Below are 21,328 nucleotides of genomic sequence, written 5' to 3'. Positions count from 1 at the left end.
GGGCACACCTGGGATACACCTGGGATACACCTGGGCACACCTGGGCACACCTGGGATACACCTGGGCACAGCTGGGGACACCTGGGCACACCTGGCCACACCTGGGCACACCTGGGATACACCTGGGCACACCTGGGATACACCTGGGCACACCTGGGCACACCTGGGCACACCTGGGCACAGCCCTGTCCCACTGCCCTGTGCAGTTCATGCACCCCGACTTCGCCCTGGGCTGGGTGCTGCAGGTGAGCTCACCTGGCCACACCTGGGCACACCTGGGATACACCTGGGCACACCTGGGCACACCTGGGATACACCTGGGCACACCTGGGCACACCTGGGCACACCTGGGCACACCTGGGATACACCTGGGCACACCTGGGCACACCTGGGATACACCTGGGCACACCTGGGTGCACCTGGGCACACCTGGGATACACCTGGGATACACCTGGGCACACCTGGGATACACCTGGGATACACCTGGGCACACCTGGGATACACCTGGGCACACCTGGGCGCACCTGGGATACACCTGGGATACACCTGGGATACACCTGGGCGCACCTGGGATACACCTGGGATACACCTGGGATATACCTGGGCGCACCTGGGATACAGCCAGGATACACCTGGGCACACCTGGGGTACACCTGGGGATATCCACAGGCACACCTGGGCACACCTGGGGATATCCACAGACACACCTGGGCACACCTGGGGATATCTAGACACACCTGGGCACACCTGGGGACACCTGGGATACACCTGGGCACAGCTGGGCACACACCTGGGCACACCTGGGGACAGCTGGGGACAGCTGGGGTACATCTTGGCACACCTGGGCACACACCTGGGCACACCTGGCGCATGCAGTCGTCACCTCCTGGGGACGAACCTGTCACTTTCTGACACACCTGGGGACACGGACCCCACCTGGGGACACACCTGGCCCCCCCGATCCCACCTTGGGACACACCTGTCCCCGGGAGCTGAAGGGGGCAGTGTCACCTGTGTGTCACCTGTGTGTCACCTGTGTGTCACCTGTGTGTCACCGATTGCCACCTGTGTCCCCTGGACTTGAGGGGGACGCTGGCAGTGTCACACCTGTGTCACCTGTGCGTCACTTGTGTGTCACCTGTGTGTCACCTGTGTCCCCTGGACTTGAGGGGGATGCTGGCAGTGTCTCACCTGTCTCACACCTGTGTCACCTGTCTCACCTGTCCCAGGAGCTGAAGGGGACGCTGGCAGTGTCTCACCTGTGTCTCACCTGTCTCACCTGTCTCACCTGTGTCTCACCTGTCTCACCTGTGTCTCACCTGTCTCACCTGTCCCAGGAGCTGAAGGGGACGCTGGCAGTGTCTCACCTGTGTCTCACCTGTGTCTCACCTGTCTCACCTGTCCCAGGAGCTGAAGGGGACGCTGGCAGTGTCTCACCTGTGTCTCACCTGTCTCACCTGTGTCTCACCTGTCTCACCTGTGTCTCACCTGTCTCACCTGTCCCAGGAGCTGAAGGGGACGCTGGCAGTGTCTCACCTGTGTCTCACCTGTGTCTCACCTGTGTCTCACCTGTGTCTCACCTGTCCCAGGAGCTGAAGGGGACACTGGCAGTGTCTCACCTGTGTCACACCTGTGTCTCACCTGTGTCTCACCTGTCCCAGGAGCTGAAGGGGACGCTGGCAGTGTCTCACCTGTGTCTCACCTGTCTCACCTGTCCCAGGAGCTGAAGGGGACGCTGGCAGTGTCTCACCTGTGTCTCACCTGTGTCTCACCTGTCTCACCTGTCCCAGGAGCTGAAGGGGACGCTGGCAGTGTCTCACCTGTGTCTCACCTGTGTCTCACCTGTGTCTCCTGTCTCACCTGTCCCAGGAGCTGAAGGGGACGCTGGCAGTGTCTCACCTGTGTCTCACCTGTGTCTCACCTGTGTCTCACCTGTCTCACCTGTCCCAGGAGCTGAAGGGGACACTGGCAGTGTCTCACCTGTGTCTCACCTGTCTCACCTGTGTCTCACCTGTGTCTCACCTGTGTCTCACCTGTCTCACCTGTCCCAGGAGCTGAAGGGGACGCTGGCAGTGTCTCACCTGTGTCTCACCTGTGTCTCACCTGTCTCACCTGTCCCAGGAGCTGAAGGGGACACTGGCAGTGTCTCACCTGTGTCTCACCTGTCTCACCTGTGTCTCACCTGTCTCACCTGTCCCAGGAGCTGAAGGGGACGCTGGCAGTGTCTCACCTGTGTCTCACCTGTCTCACCTGTGTCTCACCTGTCTCACCTGTCCCAGGAGCTGAAGGGGACGCTGGCAGTGTCTCACCTGTGTCTCACCTGTGTCTCACCTGTCTCACCTGTCCCAGGAGCTGAAGGGGACGCTGGCAGTGTCTCACCTGTGTCTCACCTGTGTCTCACCTGTCTCACCTGTCCCAGGAGCTGAAGGGGACGCTGGCAGTGTCTCACCTGTGTCTCACCTGTGTCTCACCTGTCTCACCTGTCCCAGGAGCTGAAGGGGACGCTGGCAGTGTCTCACCTGTGTCTCACCTGTCTCACCTGTCCCAGGAGCTGAAGGGGACGCTGGCAGTGTCTCACCTGTGTCTCACCTGTGTCTCACCTGTCTCACCTGTCCCAGGAGCTGAAGGGGACACTGGCAGTGTCTCACCTGTGTCTCACCTGTGTCTCACCTGTGTCTCCTGTCTCACCTGTCCCAGGAGCTGAAGGGGACGCTGGCAGTGTCTCACCTGTGTCTCACCTGTGTCTCACCTGTGTCTCACCTGTCTCACCTGTCCCAGGAGCTGAAGGGGACACTGGCAGTGTCTCACCTGTGTCTCACCTGTCTCACCTGTGTCTCACCTGTGTCTCACCTGTGTCTCACCTGTCTCACCTGTCCCAGGAGCTGAAGGGGACGCTGGCAGTGTCTCACCTGTGTCTCACCTGTGTCTCACCTGTCTCACCTGTCCCAGGAGCTGAAGGGGACACTGGCAGTGTCTCACCTGTGTCTCACCTGTCTCACCTGTGTCTCACCTGTCTCACCTGTCCCAGGAGCTGAAGGGGACGCTGGCAGTGTCTCACCTGTGTCTCACCTGTCTCACCTGTGTCTCACCTGTCTCACCTGTCCCAGGAGCTGAAGGGGACGCTGGCAGTGTCTCACCTGTGTCTCACCTGTGTCTCACCTGTCTCACCTGTCCCAGGAGCTGAAGGGGACGCTGGCAGTGTCTCACCTGTGTCTCACCTGTGTCTCACCTGTCTCACCTGTCCCAGGAGCTGAAGGGGACGCTGGCAGTGTCTCACCTGTGTCTCACCTGTGTCTCACCTGTGTCTCACCTGTCCCAGGAGCTGAAGGGGACACTGGCAGTGTCTCACCTGTGTCTCACCTGTGTCTCACCTGTCCCAGGAGCTGAAGGGGACACTGGCAGTGTCTCACCTGTGTCTCACCTGTGTCTCACCTGTCCCAGGAGCTGAAGGGGACGCTGGCAGTGTCTCACCTGTGTCTCACCTGTCTCACCTGTCCCAGGAGCTGAAGGGGACGCTGGCAGTGTCTCACCTGTGTCTCACCTGTGTCTCACCTGTCTCACCTGTCCCAGGAGCTGAAGGGGACGCTGGCAGTGTCTCACCTGTGTCTCACCTGTGTCTCACCTGTCTCACCTGTCCCAGGAGCTGAAGGGGACGCTGGCAGTGTCTCACCTGTGTCTCACCTGTGTCTCACCTGTGTCTCACCTGTCTCACCTGTGTCTCACCTGTCTCACCTGTCCCAGGAGCTGAAGGGGACGCTGGCGCTGGAGCTGGATTTCGAGAACGAGGCGCGGAACTCGGAGCGCTGCGGGCGGGACCTGGGACACCTGCGGGGGGTGACGGTGCCACGCGTGCACTGGGGACACTGCAGCAAGGTGGGCACACCTGGGCACACCTGGGCACACCTGGGGACACACCTGGGACACACCTGGGACACCTGCGGGGGGTGACGGTGCCACGCGTGCACTGGGGACACTGCAGCAAGGTGGGCACACCTGGGCACAGGTGAGACACACCTGGGGACACATGGGACACACCTGGGCACACCTGGGACACACCTGGGGACACCTGGATACACCTGGGACACACCTGGGGACACCTCTGGGTACACCTGGGGACACACCTGGGGACACCTGGGACACACCTGGGGACACCTGGGGACACCTGGATACAGCTGGAGACACCTGAGATACACCTGGAACACACCTGGGGACACCTGGGACACACCTGGGGACACCTCTGGGTACACCTGGGGATAGGTGGGGATAGGTGGAACACACATTGGGGACACACCCGGGGACACCTGGAACACACCTGGGGACACCTGGGACACACCTGGGACACACCTGGGACACACCTGGGGACACACCTGGGGACACATCTGGGGACACATCTGGGGACACACCTGGGAACACCCCTGGGAACACCTGGGCACACCTGGGCACACCTGGGCACACCTGGGGACACATCTGGGGACACATCTGGGAACACACCTGGGAACACCTGGGCACACCTGGGGACACACCTGGGACACCTGGGACACACCTGGGGACACCTGGAACACACCTGGGACACACCTGGGACACACCTGGGGACAAGGGACGCTGGGGACAGCAGGGACAGGCAGGTTGGGGACAGGGGACAGGAGGAGCTGGCGGTGGCAGCGGGAGGTGACAGGGCTGGGCTGGGCCAGGTGTGCCCTGAAATGACGTCACCGTGTCCCCTGTCCCTGTCCCATTGTCCCCTCCCTGTCTTTTTTGTCCCCTCTGTCCCCTCCCTGTCCCCTCTGTCCCGTTGTCCCCTCTCTGTCCCTGTCCCCTCTGTCCCCTCCCTGTCCCCTCTGTCCCGTTGTCCCCTCCCTGTCTTTTTTGTCCCCTCTGTCCCCTCCCTGTCCCCTCTGTCCCGTTGTCCCCTCCCTGTCCCCTCCATGTCCCCTCTCTGTCTCTGTCCCTTGTCCCCTCCTTGTTGCTGTCCCCTCTGTCCCCTCCATGTCCCCACTGTCCTCGGTGTCCCGTCCATGTCCCCATTGTCCCCTCCATGTCCCCGTTGTTCTCTCTGTCCCCTCTGTCCCCGTTGTCCCCTGTGTCCCCTCTCTGTCCCCGTTGTCCCCGTTGTCCCCTGTGTGTCCCCATTGTCCCCTCTGTCCCCGTTGTCCCCATTGTCCCCGGTGTGTCCCCATTGTCCCCGGTGTGTCCCCATTGTCCCCTGTGTGTTCCCTGTGTGTCCCCGTTGTCCCCTCTCTGTCCCCGTTGTCCCCTGTGTGTCCCCATTGTCCCCTCTCTGTCCCCTCTGTCCCCTGTGTCCCCGGTGTGTCCCCTGTGTGTCCCCTGTGTGTCCCCATTGTCCCCTGTGTCCCCGTTGTCCCCGTTGTCCCCTGCAGCGGGTGCTGACGGCCGATTTCTGCGAGGGCTGTAAGATCACCAACCTCGAGGGGATCCGGGCGCTGGGCCTGGGGCTGCGAGACGTCAGTGCGGGGGTCCCGGGGGGGATTTGGGGGGTCCCCAGGGGGGTTTGGGGGTCCCCAAAGGGATTTGTGGGGTCCCCAGGGGGGTCCCGGGTGTCCCTGTCCCCTCCTGCCTTGGGGACAAACGTCCAAGGGGATTTGGGAGCTGGGGGTCTGAGATCTCAGTCTGGGGGTCCCGAGGTGGTTTGGGGGGAGTTGGGGGGTCCCCAAAGGGATTTGGGGGGTCCTGGGGGGATTTGGGGGTCCCCAGGGGGGTCCCGGGTGTCCCCAGGGGGGTCTCAGATGTCCCTGTCCCCTCCTGCCTTGGGGACAAACGTCCAAGGGGATTTGGGGGCTGGGGGTCTGAGATCTCAGTCTGGGGGTCCCGAGGTGGTTTGGGGGGATTTGGGGGGTCCCCAAAGGGATTTGGGGTGTCCTGGGGGGATTTGGGGGGTCCCCAGGGGGTCCCGGGTGTCCCCAGGGGGGTCTCGGGTGTCCCTGTCCCCTCCTGCCTTGGGGACAAACGTCCAAGGGGATTTGGGAGCTCGGGGTCCGTGGTCTCTATTTGGGGGTCCCAAAGGGTTTGGGGGGATTTGGGGGATCCCCAAAGGGATTTGGGGGGTCCTGGGGGGATTTGGGGGTCCCCAGGGGGGTCCCGGGTGTCCCCAGGGGGGTCTCGGGTGTCCCTGTCCCCTCCTGCCTTGGGGACAAACGTCCAAGGGGATTTGGGAGCTCGGGGTCCATGGTCTCGATCTGGGGGTCCCGGAGGGTTTGGGGAGATTTGGGGGGGTCCTGGGGGGATTTGGGGGGTCCCCAGGGGGATTTGGGGGGTCCCCAGGGGGGTCTCGGGTGTCCCCAAGGGGGTCCCGGGTGTCCCCAGGGGGGTCTCAGATGTCCCTGTCCCCTCCTGCCTTGGGGACAAATTTGGGAGCTCGGGGTCCATGGTCTCGATTTGGGGGTCCTGGGGAATTTTGGGGGGATTTGGGGGGTCCCCAGGGGGATTTCGGGGGTCCCCAAAGGGATTTGGGGGGAACCTGGGAGTCCCCAGGGGGTCCCGGGTGTCCCCAAGGGGGTCCCGGGTGTCCCCAGGGGGGTCTCGGGTGTCCCTGTCCCCTCCTGCCTTGGGGACAAACGTCCGAGGGGATTTGGGAGCTCAGGGTCCGTGGTCTCGATTTGGGGGTCCCGGAGGGTTTGGGGGGATTTGGGGGGTCCCCAAAGGGATTTGGGGGGGTCCCGGGGGGATTTGGGGGTCCCCAGGGGGGGTCCCAGGTGTCCCCAGGGGCGTCTCAGGTGTCCCTGTCCCCTCCTGCCTTGGGGACAAACGTCCAAGGGGATTTGGGAGCTGGGGGTCTGAGATCTCAGTCTGGGGGTCCCGAGGTGGTTTGGGGGGATTTGCGGGGTCCCCAAAGGGATTTGGGGGGTCCTGGGGGGATTTGTGGGGTCCCCAGGGGGTCCCGGGTGTCCCCAGGGGGGTCTCAGATGTCCCTGTCCCCTCCTGCCTTGGGGACAAATTTGGGAGCTCGGGGTCCATGGTCTCGATTTGGGGGTCCTGGGGAATTTTGGGGGGATTTGGGGGGTCCCCAGGGGGATTTTGGGGGATCCCCAAAGGGATTTGTGGGGTCCCCAGGGGGTCCCGGGTGTCCCCAGGGGGGTCTCGGGTGTCCCTGTCCCCTCCTGCCTTAGGGACAAACGTCCAAAGGGATTTGGGAGCTCGGGGTCCATGGTCTCGATTTGGGGGTCCCAGAGGGTTTGGGGAGATTTGGGGGGTCCTGGGGGGATTTGGGGGGTCCCCAGGGGGATTTGGGGGGTCCCCAGGGGGGTCTCGGGTGTCCCCAAGGGGGTCCCGGGTGTCCCCAGGGGGGTCTCAGGTGTCCCTGTCCCCTCCTGCCTTGGGGACAAACGTCCGAGGGGATTTGGGAGCTGGGGCTGGGAATCTGTGATCTCAATTTGGGGGTCCCGCGGGGCTTTTGGGGGATCCTGAGGGATTTTTGGGGTCCCTGAACCCCCAAAACTCCCCAGACCGCAGAGAAGCTGATCCAGGGGGGTTTAGGGGATTTTTGGGGTGAATTTTGGGATTTTTGGGGTCCCCCTGAACCCCCAAACCCCCCAGATCGTAGAGAAGCTGATCCAGGGGGGTTTAGGGGATTTTTGGGGTGAATTTTGGGGTTTTTGGGGTCCCCCTGAACCCCCAAACCCCCCAGATCGTAGAGAAGCTGATCCAGGGGGGTTTAGGGGATTTTTGGGGTGAATTTTGGGGTTTTTGGGGTCCCCCTGAACCCCCAAACCCCCCAGATCGTAGAGAAGCTGATCCAGGGGGGTTTAGGGGATTTTTGGGGTGAATTTGGGGGTTTTTGGGGTCCCCCTGAACCCCCAAACCCCCCCAGACCGCAGAGAAGCTGATCCAGGGGGGTTTAGGGGATTTTTGGGGTGAATTTTGGGGTTTTTGGGGTCCCCCTGAACCCCCAAACCCCCCAGATCGCAGAGAAGCTGATCCAGGGGGGTTTAGGGGATTTTTGGGGTGAATTTTGGGGTTTTGGGGGTCCCCCTGAACCCCCAAAATCCCCCAGACCGCAGAGAAGCTGATCCAGGTGTTCGCCGAGCAGATTTTCTACACCGGGTTCATCCACGCGGATCCGCACCCCGGGAACGGTACGGACACCCCAAAATCGGGGGACACCCCAAAATCGGGGGACACCCCAAAATCGGGGGCGCCCCAAAATTTGGGGGGGATGCCAAAATTGGGGGGCGACCCCAAAACCGAGAGGGACCCTAAAACCATGAAGGGACCGCAAAACCACAGGGGGAAAGTCCCAAAATTGGGTGGGGGACCCCAAAACTGGGAAGGGAGACCCCAAAACTCGGAAGGGGGACCCCAAAAATGGGTGGGGGACCCCAAAACTCGGAAGGGGACCCCAAAATTGGGTGGGGGACCCCAAAACTGGGAAGGGAGACCCCAAAACTCGGAAGGGGGACCCCAAAATTGGGTGGGGGACCCCAAAACTGGGACGGGGACCCCAAAAATGGGTGGGGGACCCCAAAACTGGGAAGGGAGACCCCAAAACTGGGAAGGGGACCCCAAAAATGGGTGGGGGACCCCAAAACTGGGAAGGGAGACCCCAAAACTGGGAAGGGGGACCCCAAAACTGGAAAGGGGGGCCCCAAAAATGCGTGGGGGACCCCAAAACTGGGAAGGGGGCCCCAAAAATGGGTGGGGGACCCCAAAACTGGAGGGACAATCCCAAAACTGGGAGGGGGAAATCCTAAAACTGGGAAGGGAACCCCAAAACCGGGAAGGGGACCCCAAAACTGAGTGGGGGACCCCAAAAAATGAGACGGGAGGGTCCCCCAAAAATGGGGGATTCCCGAAATAGGGTGAGGGTCCCCCAAAAACCGGGGGGGGGGTCCCCCAAAACAGGGCAACCCCCCAAAAAACGGATCCCAAAAAAACCAGGGGGATCCCAAAAGAGAGGGGTGCCCCCAAAGAAAAGGGAGGAAAACCCCCAAAAATGACAAGGGGGGGGGTCCCCCAAAAAGGGGAGGGGTTCCCGAAATTGGGTGGGGGTCCCCCCAAAAGGAGGGGGTCCCCCAGAATTCCCTCCCGGCAGTGCTGGTGCGGCGCGGCCCCGACGGGCGGGCGCAGCTGGTGCTGCTGGACCACGGCCTGTACGAGAGCCTGAGCGAGAGGTGAGCGCCCCAAAACTGACCGGGGGGACCCCGAAACTGAACAGGGACCCCGAAACTGACCGGGGACCCCGAAACTGAGCCGGGACCCCAAAACTGACCGGGGACCCCGAAACTGAGCCGGGACCCCAAAACTGACCGGGGGGACCCCGAAACTGAGCCGGGACCCCGAAACTGACCGGGGACCCCGAAACTGAGCCGGGACCCCAAAACTGACCGGGGGGACCCCGAAACTGACGGAGGGCACCCCGAAACTGAACAGGGACCCCGAAACTGACCGGGGGGCACCCCGAAACTGAGCCGGGACCCCGAAACTGAGCAGGGACCCCGAAACTGAGCAGGGACCCCAAAACTGACCGGGGGGACCCCGAAACTGACGGAGGGCACCCCGAAACTGAACAGGGACCCCAAAACTGACCGGGGGGACCCCGAAACTGAACAGGGACCCCAAAACTGACCGGGGGGACCCCGAAACTGACGGGGGGCACCCCGAAACTGAGCAGGGACCCCGAAACTGACCGGGGACCCCGAAACTGAGCAGGGACCCCAAAACTGCCCCGGGGGGACCCCGAAACTGAGCAGGGACCCCGAAACTGACCGGGGGGCACCCCGAAACTGAGCAGGGACCCCGAAACTGAGCCGGGACCCCGAAACTGACCGGGGACCCCGAAACTGAACCGGGACCCCGAAACTGACCGGCGGGCACCCCGAAACTGAGCAGGGACCCCAAAACTGAGCCGGGACGCCGAAACTGACCGGGGGACCCCGAAACTGAGCCGGGACCCCGAAACTGAGCAGGGACCCCGAAACTGACCGGGGGGCACCCCGAAACTGGCCAGGGACCCCAAAACTGCCCCGGGGGGACCCCGAAACTGAGCCGGGACCCCGAAACTGAGCAGGGACCCCGAAACTGACCAGGGCACCCCAAAACTGAACAGGGACCCCGAAACTGAGCCGGGACCCCGAAACTGACCGGGGGGACCCCGAAACTGAACAGGGACCCCGAAACTGGCCAGGGACCCCAAAACTGCCCGGGGACCCCGAAATTGAGCCAGGACCCCGAAACTGAGCTGGGACCCCGAAACTGAGCCGGGACCCCAAAACTGAGCAGGGACCCCAAAACTGAGCAGGGACCCCGAAACTGCCCCGGGGGGACCCCGAAACTGAGCAGGGACCCCAAAACTGACCGGGGGGCACCCCGAAACTGAGCCGGGACCCCGAAACTGAGCAGGGACCCCGAAACTGAGCTGGGACCCCAAAACTGCCCCGGGGGACCCCGAAACTGGCCAGGGACCCCAAAACTGAGCAGGGACCCCAAAACTGACCTGGGACCCCAAAACTGACCAGGGACCCCAAAACTGGCCTGGGGGGACCCCAAAACTGTCCTGGGACCCCAAAACTGAGCAGGGACCCCAAAACTGCCCCGGGGGACCCCGAAACTGGCCAGGGACCCCAAAACTGAGCAGGGACCCCAAAACTGACCTGGGACCCCAAAACTGACCAGGGACCCCAAAAATGGCCTGGGGGGACCCCAAAACTGAGCTGGGACCCCAAAACTGTCCTGGGACCCCAAAACTGACCAGGGACCCCAAAACTGCCCCGGGCACCCCGAAACTGCCCAGGGGTACCCCAAAACTGCAAGGGAAATCCCAAAACTGGGAGGGAAACCCCATAATTCCCTGGGGGGACCCCAAAATCGCCTGGGGAACCCCAAAACCCTCGAAGGGACCCCAAATATGGGGGGAAGCCCAAAAGTGCCCGAGGGGGAGCCCAAAACTGGGGGGGGGGACCCCAAAACCACGGAGGGAACCCAAAATCGCTGGGGGGACCCCAAACCCCCTGAGGGGACCCCAAAATCCCAGGGGGGACCCCAAAACTGGGGAAAATCCCCAAACCCCTGACGGGGGGGTCCCCAAAATGAGGGGGATCCCCAAAACCCTCGGGGGAACCCCAAAACCCTTGGGGGAACCCCAAAACGGGGGGGGGGGAATTCCTAAAACTGGGGGGGGACCCCAAAATCCGAGAGGGGGCCCAAAACCCCTTGGGGGGGGGGGGGGGGTCCCCAAAATGAAGGGGGAAGTCCCAAAACTGGGGGGAAAACCCCAAAACCCCAAAACCAGGGAGGAAATCCTCAAATCCAAGGGGATCCCAAAATCCGGGTGAGGGGGTCCCCAAATCTGGGGGGGTCCCCAAAACCCTTGGGGGGACCCCAAAAACCGTCGGGGGGGACCCCAAAACGCGGTGCCCCCCCCCCCCCCCCCAGGGACCGGCTGGCGCTGTGCGGGCTCTGGAGAGCGATCGTGCTGCGGGACCGCGACGGCATGAGGGAGCGGGCGGCCGAACTGGGGGTGCAGGGTGAGACACCCCAAAAACAGACCCCAAAATAGCCCTGAGGGACCCCAAAAACAGACCCCAAAATAGCCCTGAGGGACCCCAAAACCAGACCCCAAAATAGCCCAGAGGGACCCCAAAAACAGACCCCAAAATAGCCCTGAGGGACCCCAAAAACAGACCCCAAAATAGCCCAGAGGGACTCCAAAAACAGACCCCAAAATAGCCCTGAGGGAGCGGGCGGCCGAACTGGGGGTGCAGGGTGAGACACCCCAAAAACAGACCCCAAAATAGCCCTGAGGGACCCCAAAAACGGACCCCAAAATAACCCTGAGGGACCCCAAAATGGGACCCCAAAATAGCCCTGAGGGACCCCAAAAATGGACCCCAAAATAACCCTGAGGGACCCCAAAAATGGACCCCAAAAGAGCCCCGAGTGACCCCAAAATAGCCCTGAGTGACCCCAAAATAGCCCAGAGGGACCCCGAAAACAGACCCCAAAATAGCCCCGAGGGACCCCAAAATAACCCAGAGAGACCCTAAAATGGGACCCCAAAAACAGACCCCAAAATAGCCCTGAGGGAGCGGGCAGCCGAACTGGGGGTGCAGGGTGAGACACCCCAAAAACGGACCCCAAAATAGCCCCGAGTGACCCCAAAAACGGACCCCAAAATAGCCCAGAGGGACCCCAAAACCAGACCCCAGAATAGCCCAGAGGGACCCCAAAAATGGGACCCCAAAATAGCCCTGAGGGAGCGGGCAGCCGAACTGGGGTTGCAGGGTGAGACACCCCAAAAACAGAGCCCAAAATAGCCCAGAGGGACCCCAAAAATGGACCCCAAAAACAGACCCCAAAATAGCCCTGAGGGAGCGGGCAGCCGAACTGGGGGTGCAGGGTGAGACACCCCAAAAACGGAGCCCAAAATAGCCCCGAGGGACCCCAAAAACGGACCCCAAAAACAGACCCCAAAATAGCCCTGAGGGACCCCAAAATAGCCCAGAGGGACCCCAAAAACGGACCCCAAAAACAGACCCCAAAATAGCCCTGAGGGAGCGGGCGGCCGAACTGGGGGTGCAGGGTGAGACACCCCAAAAACGGACCCCAAAATAGCCCCGAGTGACCCCAAAAACGGACCCCAAAATAGCCCAGAGGGACCCCAAAAACAGACCCCAGAATAGCCCAGAGGGACCCCAAAAATGGGACCCCAAAATAACCCTGAGGGACCCCAAAATGGGACCGCAAAATAACCCTGAGGGACCCCAAAAATGGACCCCAAAATAGCCCTGAGGGACCCCAAAATGGGACCCCAAAATAGCCCTGAGGGACCCTAAAAATGGACCCCAAAATAGCCCTGAGGGACCCCAAAAACAGACCCCAAAATAGCCCTGAGGGACCCCAAAATGGGACCCCAAAATAACCCTGAGGGACCCCAAATATGGACCCCAAAAATAGACCCCAAAATAGCCCTGAGAGACCCCAAAAATGGACCCCAAAATAGCCCAGAGGGACCCCAAAAACGGACCCCAAAATAGCCCAGAGGGACCCCAAAAACGGACCCCAAAATAGCCCAGAGGGACCCCAAAAACAGACCCCAAAATAGCCCTGAGAGACCCCAAAAACAGACCCCAAAATAGCCCAGAGGGACCCCAAAAATGGACCCCAAAAGAGCCCCGAGTGACCCCAAAATAGCCCAGAGGGACCCCGAAAACAGACCCCAAAATAGCCCCGAGGGACCCCAAAATAACCCAGAGAGACCCTAAAATGGGACCCCAAAAACAGACCCGAAAATAGCCCTGAGGGAGCGGGCAGCCGAACTGGGGGTGCAGGGTGAGACACCCCAAAAACGGAGCCCAAAATAGCCCCGAGAGACCCCAAAAATGGACCCCAAAATAGCCCCGAGTGACCCCAAAAACGGACCCCAAAATAGCCCAGAGGGACCCCAAAAACAGACCCCAGAATAGCCCAGAGGGACCCCAAAAATGGGACCCCAAAATAGCCCTGAGGGAGCGGGCAGCCGAACTGGGGTTGCAGGGTGAGACACCCCAAAAACAGAGCCCAAAATAGCCCCGAGGGACCCCAAAAACGGACCCCAAAATAACCCTGAGTGACCCCAAAATAACCCTGAGGGACCGCAAAAACAGACCCCAAAAACAGACCCCAAAATAGCCCCGAGGGACCCCAAAAACAGACCCCAAAATAGCCCTGAGGGACCCCAAAATGGGACCCCAAAATAACCCCGAGGGACCCCAAAAATGGACCCCAAAATAACCCTGAGGGACCCCAAAAATGGACCCCAAAATAACCCTGAGGGACCCCAAATTGGGACCCCAAAATAACCCTGAGGGACCCCAAAAATGGACCCCAAAATAGCCCTGAGGGACCCCAAAAATGGACCCCAAAATAGCCCTGAGGGACCCCAAAAACAGACCCCAAAATAGCCCCGAGGGACCCCAAAAATGGACCCCAAAATAGCCCTGAGGGACCCCAAAATGGGACCCCAAAATAACCCTGAGGGACCCCAAAAATGGACCCCAAAATAACCCTGAGGGACCCCAAATTGGGACCCCAAAATAGCCCTGAGGGACCCCAAAATCGGACCCCAAAATAGCCCTGAGGGACCCCAAATTGGGACCCCAAAATAGCCCTGAGGGACCCCAAAATCGGACCCCAAAATAACCCTGAGGGACCCCAAATTGGGACCCCAAAATAGCCCTGAGGGACCCCAAATTGGGACCCCAAAATAGCCCTGAGGGACCCCAAAATGGGACCCCAAAATAACCCTGAGGGACCCCAAAAATGGACCCCAAAATAGCCCTGAGGGACCCCAAAATGGGACCCCAAAATAACCCTGAGGGACCCCAAAAACGGACCCCAAAATAGCCCAGAGGGACCCCAAAAACGGACCCCAAAATAGCCCAGAGGGACCCCAAAAACAGACCCCAGAATAGCCCAGAGGGACCCCAAAAACAGACCCCAAAATAGCCCTGAGGGAGCGGGCAGCCGAACTGGGGGTGCAGGGTGAGACACCCCAAAAACAGAGCCCAAAATAGCCCCGAGGGACCCCAAAAACAGACCCCAAAATAGCCCAGAGGGACCCCAAAACCAGACCCCAGAATAGCCCAGAGGGACCCCAAAAATGGGACCCCAAAATAGCCCTGAGGGAGCGGGCAGCCGAACTGGGGTTGCAGGGTGAGACACCCCAAAAACAGAGCCCAAAATAGCCCAGAGGGACCCCAAAAACGGACCCCAAAATAGCCCTGAGGGACCCCAAAAATGGACCCCAAAAACAGACCCCAAAATAGCCCTGAGGGAGCGGGCAGCCGAACTGGGGGTGCAGGGTGAGACACCCCAAAAACGGAGCCCAAAATAGCCCCGAGGGACCCCAAAATAGCCCAGAGGGACCCCAAAAACGGACCCCAAAAACAGACCCCAAAATAGCCCCGAGTGACCCCAAAAACGGACCCCAAAATAGCCCAGAGGGACCCCAAAAACGGACCCCAAAATAGCCCAGAGGGACCCCAAAAACAGACCCCAAAATAGCCCCGAGTGACCCCAAAAACGGACCCCAAAATAGCCCAGAGGGACCCCAAAACGGACCCCAAAATAGCCCAGAGGGACCCCAAAAACAGACCCCAAAATAGCCCTGAGAGACCCCAAAAACAGACCCCAAAATAGCCCAGAGGGACCCCAAAAATGGACCCCAAAAGAGCCCCGAGTGACCCCAAAATAGCCCAGAGGGACCCCGAAAACAGACCCCAAAATAGCCCCGAGGGACCCCAAAATAACCCAGAGAGACCCTAAAATGGGACCCCAAAAACAGACCCCAAAATAGCCCTGAGGGAGCGGGCAGCCGAACTGGGGGTGCAGGGTGAGACACCCCAAAAACGGAGCCCAAAATAGCCCAGAGGGACCCCAAAAACGGACCCCAAAAACAGACCCCAAAATAGCCCCGAGGGACCCCAAAATAGCCCAGAGGGACCCCAAAAACGGACCCCAAAAACAGACCCCAAAATAGCCCTGAGGGAGCGGGCGGCCGAACTGGGGGTGCAGGGTGAGACACCCCAAAAACGGACCCCAAAATAGCCCCGAGGGACCCCAAAAACGGACCCCAAAAACAGACCCCAAAATAGCCCTGAGGGACCCCAAAATAGCCCAGAGGGACCCCAAAAACGGACCCCAAAAACAGACCCCAAAATAGCCCTGAGGGAGCGGGCGGCCGAACTGGGGGTGCAGGGTGAGACACCCCAAAAACGGAGCCCAAAATAGCCCCGAGTGACCCCAAAAACGGACCCCAAAATAGCCCAGAGGGACCCCAAAAACAGACCCCAGAATAGCCCAGAGGGACCCCAAAAACAGACCCCAGAATAGCCCAGAGGGACCCCAAAAATGGGACCCCAAAATAACCCTGAGGGACCCCAAAATGGGACCGCAAAATAACCCTGAGGGACCCCAAAATGGGACCCCAAAATAACCCTGAGGGACCCCAAAAATGGACCCCAAAATAGCCCTGAGGGACCCCAAAATGGGACCCCAAAATAGCCCTGAGGGACCCTAAAAATGGACCCCAAAATAGCCCTGAGGGACCCCAAAAACAGACCCCAAAATAGCCCCGAGGGACCCCAAAAACAGACCCCAAAATAGCCCTGAGGGACCCCAAAATGGGACCCCAAAATAACCCCGAGGGACCCCAAAAATGGACCCCAAAATAACCCTGAGGGACCCCAAAAATGGACCCCAAAATAACCCTGAGGGACCCCAAATTGGGACCCCAAAATAGCCCTGAGGGACCCCAAAATCGGACCCCAAAATAACCCTGAGGGACCCCAAATTGGGACCCCAAAATAGCCCTGAGGGACCCCAAATTGGGACCCCAAAATAACCCTGAGGGACCCCAAAAACGGACCCCAAAATAGCCCAGAGGGACCCCAAAAATGGACCCCAAAATAACCCTGAGGGACCCCAAAATGGGACCCCAAAATAACCCTGAGGGACCCCAAAAACGGACCCCAAAATAGCCCAGAGGGACCCCAAAAATGGACCCCAAAATAACCCTGAGGGACCCCAAAATGGGACCCCAAAATAACCCTGAGGGACCCCAAAAATGGACCCCAAAATAGCCCTGAGGGACCCCAAAATGGGACCCCAAAATAGCCCTGAGGGACCCCAAATTGGGACCCCAAAATAACCCTGAGGGACCCCAAAAACGGACCCCAAAATAGCCCTGAGGGACCCCAAAATGGGACCCCAAAATAACCCTGAGGGACCCCAAAAATGGACCCCAAAATAGCCCTGAGGGACCCCAAAATGGGACCCCAAAATAGCCCTGAGGGACCCCAAAAATGGACCCCAAAATAGCCCTGAGGGACCCCAAAAACAGACCCCAAAATAGCCCCGAGGGACCCCAAAAACAGACCCCAAAATAGCCCTGAGGGACCCCAAAATGGGACCCCAAAATAACCCCGAGGGACCCCAAAAATGGACCCCAAAATAACCCTGAGGGACCCCAAAAATGGACCCCAAAATAACCCTGAGGGACCCCAAATTGGGACCCCAAAATAGCCCTGAGGGACCCCAAAATCGGACCCCAAAATAACCCTGAGGGACCCCAAATTGGGACCCCAAAATAGCCCTGAGGGACCCCAAATTGGGACCCCAAAATAACCCTGAGGGACCCCAAAAACGGACCCCAAAATAGCCCAGAGGGACCCCAAAAATGGACCCCAAAATAACCCTGAGGGACCCCAAAATGGGACCCCAAAATAACCCTGAGGGACCCCAAAAACGGACCCCAAAATAGCCCAGAGGGACCCCAAAAATGGACCCCAAAATAACCCTGAGGGACCCCAAAATGGGACCCCAAAATAACCCTGAGGGACCCCAAAAATGGACCCCAAAATAGCCCTGAGGGACCCCAAAATGGGACCCCAAAATAGCCCTGAGGGACCCCAAAATCGGACCCCAAAATAACCCTGAGGGACCCCAAAAACGGACCCCAAAATAGCCCTGAGGGACCCCAAAATGGGACCCCAAAATAACCCTGAGGGACCCCAAATTGGGACCCCAAAATAGCCCTGAGGGACCCCAAATTGGGACCCCAAAATAACCCTGAGGGACCCCAAAAACAGACCCCAAAATAGCCCTGAGGGAGCGGGCAGCCGAACTGGGGGTGCAGGGTGAGACACCCCAAAAACAGACCCCAAAATAGCCCCGAGGGACCCCAAAAACAGACCCCAAAAACAGACCCCAAAATAGCCCTGAGGGACCCCAAAAACGGACCCCAAAATAACCCTGAGGGACCCCAAATTGGGACCCCAAAATAGCCCCGAGGGACCCCAAAATAGCCCTGAGGGCCCCCAGAAATGGACCCCAAAAACAGACCCCAAAAAAAACCTGAGGGACGCCAAAAGGGGACCCCAAAATAACCCAGAGGGACCCTAAAAATGGGGGTGAGGGGGACCCCAAAACCTGGGCTAGGGAATCCTAGAGATGGGGGGGAGGCACCCCAAAAATCCAGGAGGGGACCCCAAAATTCGGAGAGGGTGGGGGTGGCGCTTGGGGGTGCGGGGTGGGACCCCAAAAATGGGGGAGGGGACCCCAAAAAAAGGGGGGAGAGGGGGGGACCCCAAAAATGGACGGGGGGGACCCCAAGAATGGGGGAGGAGGAGCCTAAAAACGGGAGAGGGGACCCCAAAATTGGGGGGGGGTCACGTGGGGACACCTGGAGTCACCTGGAGTCACCTGGAGTCACCTGGGGGCACCTGGGGACACCTGGGGTTACCTGGGGACACCTGGGGACACCTGGGGACACCTGGGGACACCTGGGGGCACCTGGGGTTACCTGGGGGCACCTGGGGACACCTGGAGTCACCTGGAGTCACCTGGAGTCACCTGGGGGCACCTGGGGACACCTGGGGTTACCTGGGGGCACCTGGGGACACCTGGAGTCACCTGGGGACACCTGGGGACACCTGGGGACACCTGGGGGCACCTGGGGTTACCTGGGGGTACCTGGGATCACCTGGGGGACACCTGAGGGGCACCTGGGGGTACCTGGGGACACCTGGGGGCACCTGGGGTTACCTGGGAGGTACCTGGGATCACCTGGGGTTACCTGAGGGGCACCTGGGGGTACTTGGGGACACCTGGGGGGCACCTCAAGGTAGCCGGGGTTACCTGGGGACACCTGGAGTCACCTGAGGGGCACCTGGGGTCACCTGGGGACACCTGGGGGGCACCTGGGGTTACCTGGAGGGCACCTGGGGGACACCTGAGGGACACCTGGGGTCTCCTGGGGTCACCTGGGGGGCACCTGGGGTTACCTGGGGGGCACCTGGGGGCACCTGGGGTTACCTGGGGGCACCTGGGGGGCACCTGGGGACACCTGGGAGGTACTTGGGGGGTACCTGGGATCACCTGAGGGGGTACCTGGGGGTACCTAGGGACACCTGGGAGGTACCTGGGATCACCTGGAGACTTCTGGGGGTACCTGGGGTCACCTGAGGGGCACCTGGGGACACCTGGGGTTACCTGGGGTCACCTGGGAGGCAGCTGAGGTTACCTGGAGATTACTTGGGGGTTACCTGAGCTTACCGGGGGTTACCTGGCATCACCTGAGTGTTACCTGGGGATACCTGGGGGTCACCTGGGGCTTACCTGAGTGTTACCTGTCCCCCCCCCCCCCCCCCCCCCAGACTACTTCCTGTTCTCCGAGATGCTGATGCAGCGCCCCCTGGGCCGCCACTCGCGGCTGCTGGGCGCACCTGAGGCACACCTGGGCGCACCTGAGGCTCACCTGGGCGCACCTGAAGCACACCTGGACCAGCAGGGAGCTCACCTGGGCCAGCAGGGAGCTCACCTGGAGTCTCAAGGAGCTCACCTGGAGTCCCAAGGAGCTCACCTGGAGCCGCGAGGAGCTCACCTGGGCCTGCGGGGAGCTCACCTGGGCGCACCTGAGGGTCACCTGAGCGCGGAGGAGCGGGGCTACATGCAGAGCATGGCGGCGCGGCGCTTCCCGCAGGTGCTGCAGGTGCTGCGGGCGCTGCCCCGCCCCATGCTGCTCGTGTTCCGCAACATCAACACGGTCAGGAGTGTCCACGGGGCGCTGGGCGCACCTGCGGACAGGTACGGCATCATGGCCCGCAGGTGAGACACCGCCCAGTGTGTGTGTGTGTGAGAGACAGGTGTGTGTGTGAGACAGGTGTGTGTGTGACAGGTGTGTGTGTGACAGGTGTGTGTGTGTGTGACAGGTGTGTGTGTGACAGGTGTGTGTGAGACAGGTGTGTGTGTGTGACAGGTGTGTGTGTGTGAGACAGGTGTGTGTGTGTGACAGGTGTGTGTGTGACAGGTGTGTGTGTGACAGGTGTGTGTGTGACAGGTGTGTGTGTGTGACAGGTGTGAGACAGGTGTGTGTGTGTGACAGGTGTGTGTGTGTGTGACAGGTGTGTGTGTGTGTGACAGGTGTGTGTGTGTGTGACAGGTGTGTGTGTGACAGGTGTGTGTGTGTGTGACAGGTGTGTGTGAGACAGGTGTGTGTGTGACAGGTGTGTGTGTGAGACAGGTGTGTGTGTGACAGGTGTGTGTGTGTGTGACAGGTGTGTGTGTGTGACAGGTGTGTGTGTGACAGGTGTGTGTGTGTGTGACAGGTGTGTGTGTGTGACAGGTGTGTGTGTGTGACAGGTGTGTGTGAGACAGGTGTGTGTGTGTGACAGGTGTGTGTGTAACAGGTGTGTGTGTGTGTGACAGGTGTGTGTGTGTGACAGGTGTGTGTGTGTGACAGGTGTGTGTGAGACAGGTGTGTGTGTGTGCAGGTGTGCTCAGGTGTGTGTGACAGGTGTGTGTGTGTGACAGGTGTGTGTGTCTCAGGTGTGCTCAGGTGTGTGTGACAGGTGTGTGTGTCTCAGGTGTACTCAGGTGTGTGTGACAGGTGTGTGTGTCTCAGGTGTGCTCAGGTGTGTGTGACAGGTGTGTGTGTGCAGGTGTGCTCAGGTGTGTGTGACAGGTGTGTGTGTCTCAGGTGTGCTCAGGTGTGTGACAGGTGTGTGTGTGTGTCACAGGTGTGCTCAGGTGTGTGTGACAGGTGTGCGTGTCTCAGGTGTGCTCAGGTGTGTCTCGGGTATCTCTGGGAGGAGGTTGGGGCTGCCCAGGTGAATTGTGGGAGGGCCGAGGGGTGTGGGGACACCCAGGTGAGCCCTGGAGGCGTGCCCAGGTGAGCTCAGGTGAGCCCTGGGGGCGTGCCCAGGTGAGCTCAGGTGAGCTCAGGTGAGCCCTGGGGATCCCTGGGGAGCATGGGAGGAGGGGGGGGGGTGTTTAAAAGGGGGTGTGGGGGCTCCCAGGTGAGCCCTGGGGCTGCCCAGGTGAGCTCAGGTGAGCTCCAGGTGAGCTCAGGTGAGCCCCAGGTGAGCGCGCCCCTCCCCCGCAGCGCCGTGCGCAGCTGGAGCCGCCTGAGGGGGGGTCCCGGGGGGTCCCTGCGGCAGCGGCTGCACCTGGGCTGGGAGAGCCTCAAGTTCGAGCTGGCCCTCAGGTGAGGCCTCAGGTGGGGGGAGGGGCTCAGGTGTGGGGGAGGGGCTCAGGAGTGGGGGAGGGGCTCAGGTGGGGGGTTCAGGTGGGGGGGAGGGGCTCAGGTATGGGGAGGGTCTCAGGTGTGGGGGGTTCAGGTGTGGGGAGGGCTCAGGTGTGGGGGAGGGGCTCAGGTGTGGGGGGTTCAGGTGTGGGGAGGGGCTCAGGTGTGGGGAGGGGCTCAGGTGTGAGGGAGGGGCTCAGGTGTGGGGAGGGGCTCAGGTGTGGGGAGGGGCTCAGGTGTGAGGGAGGGGCTCAGGTGTGGGGAGGGGCTCAGGTGTGGGGAGGGGCTCAGGTGTGGGGGAAGGGCTCAGGTGTG

The 21,328-nt window shown here is 60.8% G+C and overlaps 1 protein-coding gene and 1 long non-coding RNA gene across 2 annotated transcripts in view; one reads left to right on the top strand and one right to left on the bottom strand.

Annotated features, from left to right (window-relative positions):
* The window catches only part of ADCK5 (aarF domain containing kinase 5), a 35,121-nt gene that overhangs the window by 9,423 nt on the left and 4,370 nt on the right, over positions 1 to 21,328 (top strand). The window contains exons 7-13 of the mRNA XM_053959501.1: positions 3,742 to 3,873; positions 5,379 to 5,462; positions 8,009 to 8,090; positions 9,047 to 9,125; positions 11,386 to 11,477; positions 19,146 to 19,596; positions 20,873 to 20,974. Coding sequence (XP_053815476.1) covers positions 3,742 to 3,873; positions 5,379 to 5,462; positions 8,009 to 8,090; positions 9,047 to 9,125; positions 11,386 to 11,477; positions 19,146 to 19,596; positions 20,873 to 20,974 — 1,022 coding nt within the window. The remainder of the gene's footprint in view (positions 1 to 3,741; positions 3,874 to 5,378; positions 5,463 to 8,008; positions 8,091 to 9,046; positions 9,126 to 11,385; positions 11,478 to 19,145; positions 19,597 to 20,872; positions 20,975 to 21,328) is intronic.
* On the bottom strand, positions 112 to 18,216 carry LOC128797192 (uncharacterized). Its single transcript, XR_008434040.1, has 3 exons — positions 18,203 to 18,216; positions 276 to 493; positions 112 to 143 (listed from the first exon to the last, which is right to left on the bottom strand). It is a non-coding gene; the product is annotated as an uncharacterized LOC128797192 (long non-coding RNA).

This window comes from Vidua chalybeata, chromosome 1 (assembly GCF_026979565.1).
Source record: "Vidua chalybeata isolate OUT-0048 chromosome 1, bVidCha1 merged haplotype, whole genome shotgun sequence".
Taxonomy (NCBI): Eukaryota; Metazoa; Chordata; class Aves; order Passeriformes; family Viduidae; genus Vidua; species Vidua chalybeata.
Note: the sequence above shows the minus strand (reverse complement) of the source record. Positions and strands in the feature narration are given on the sequence as shown.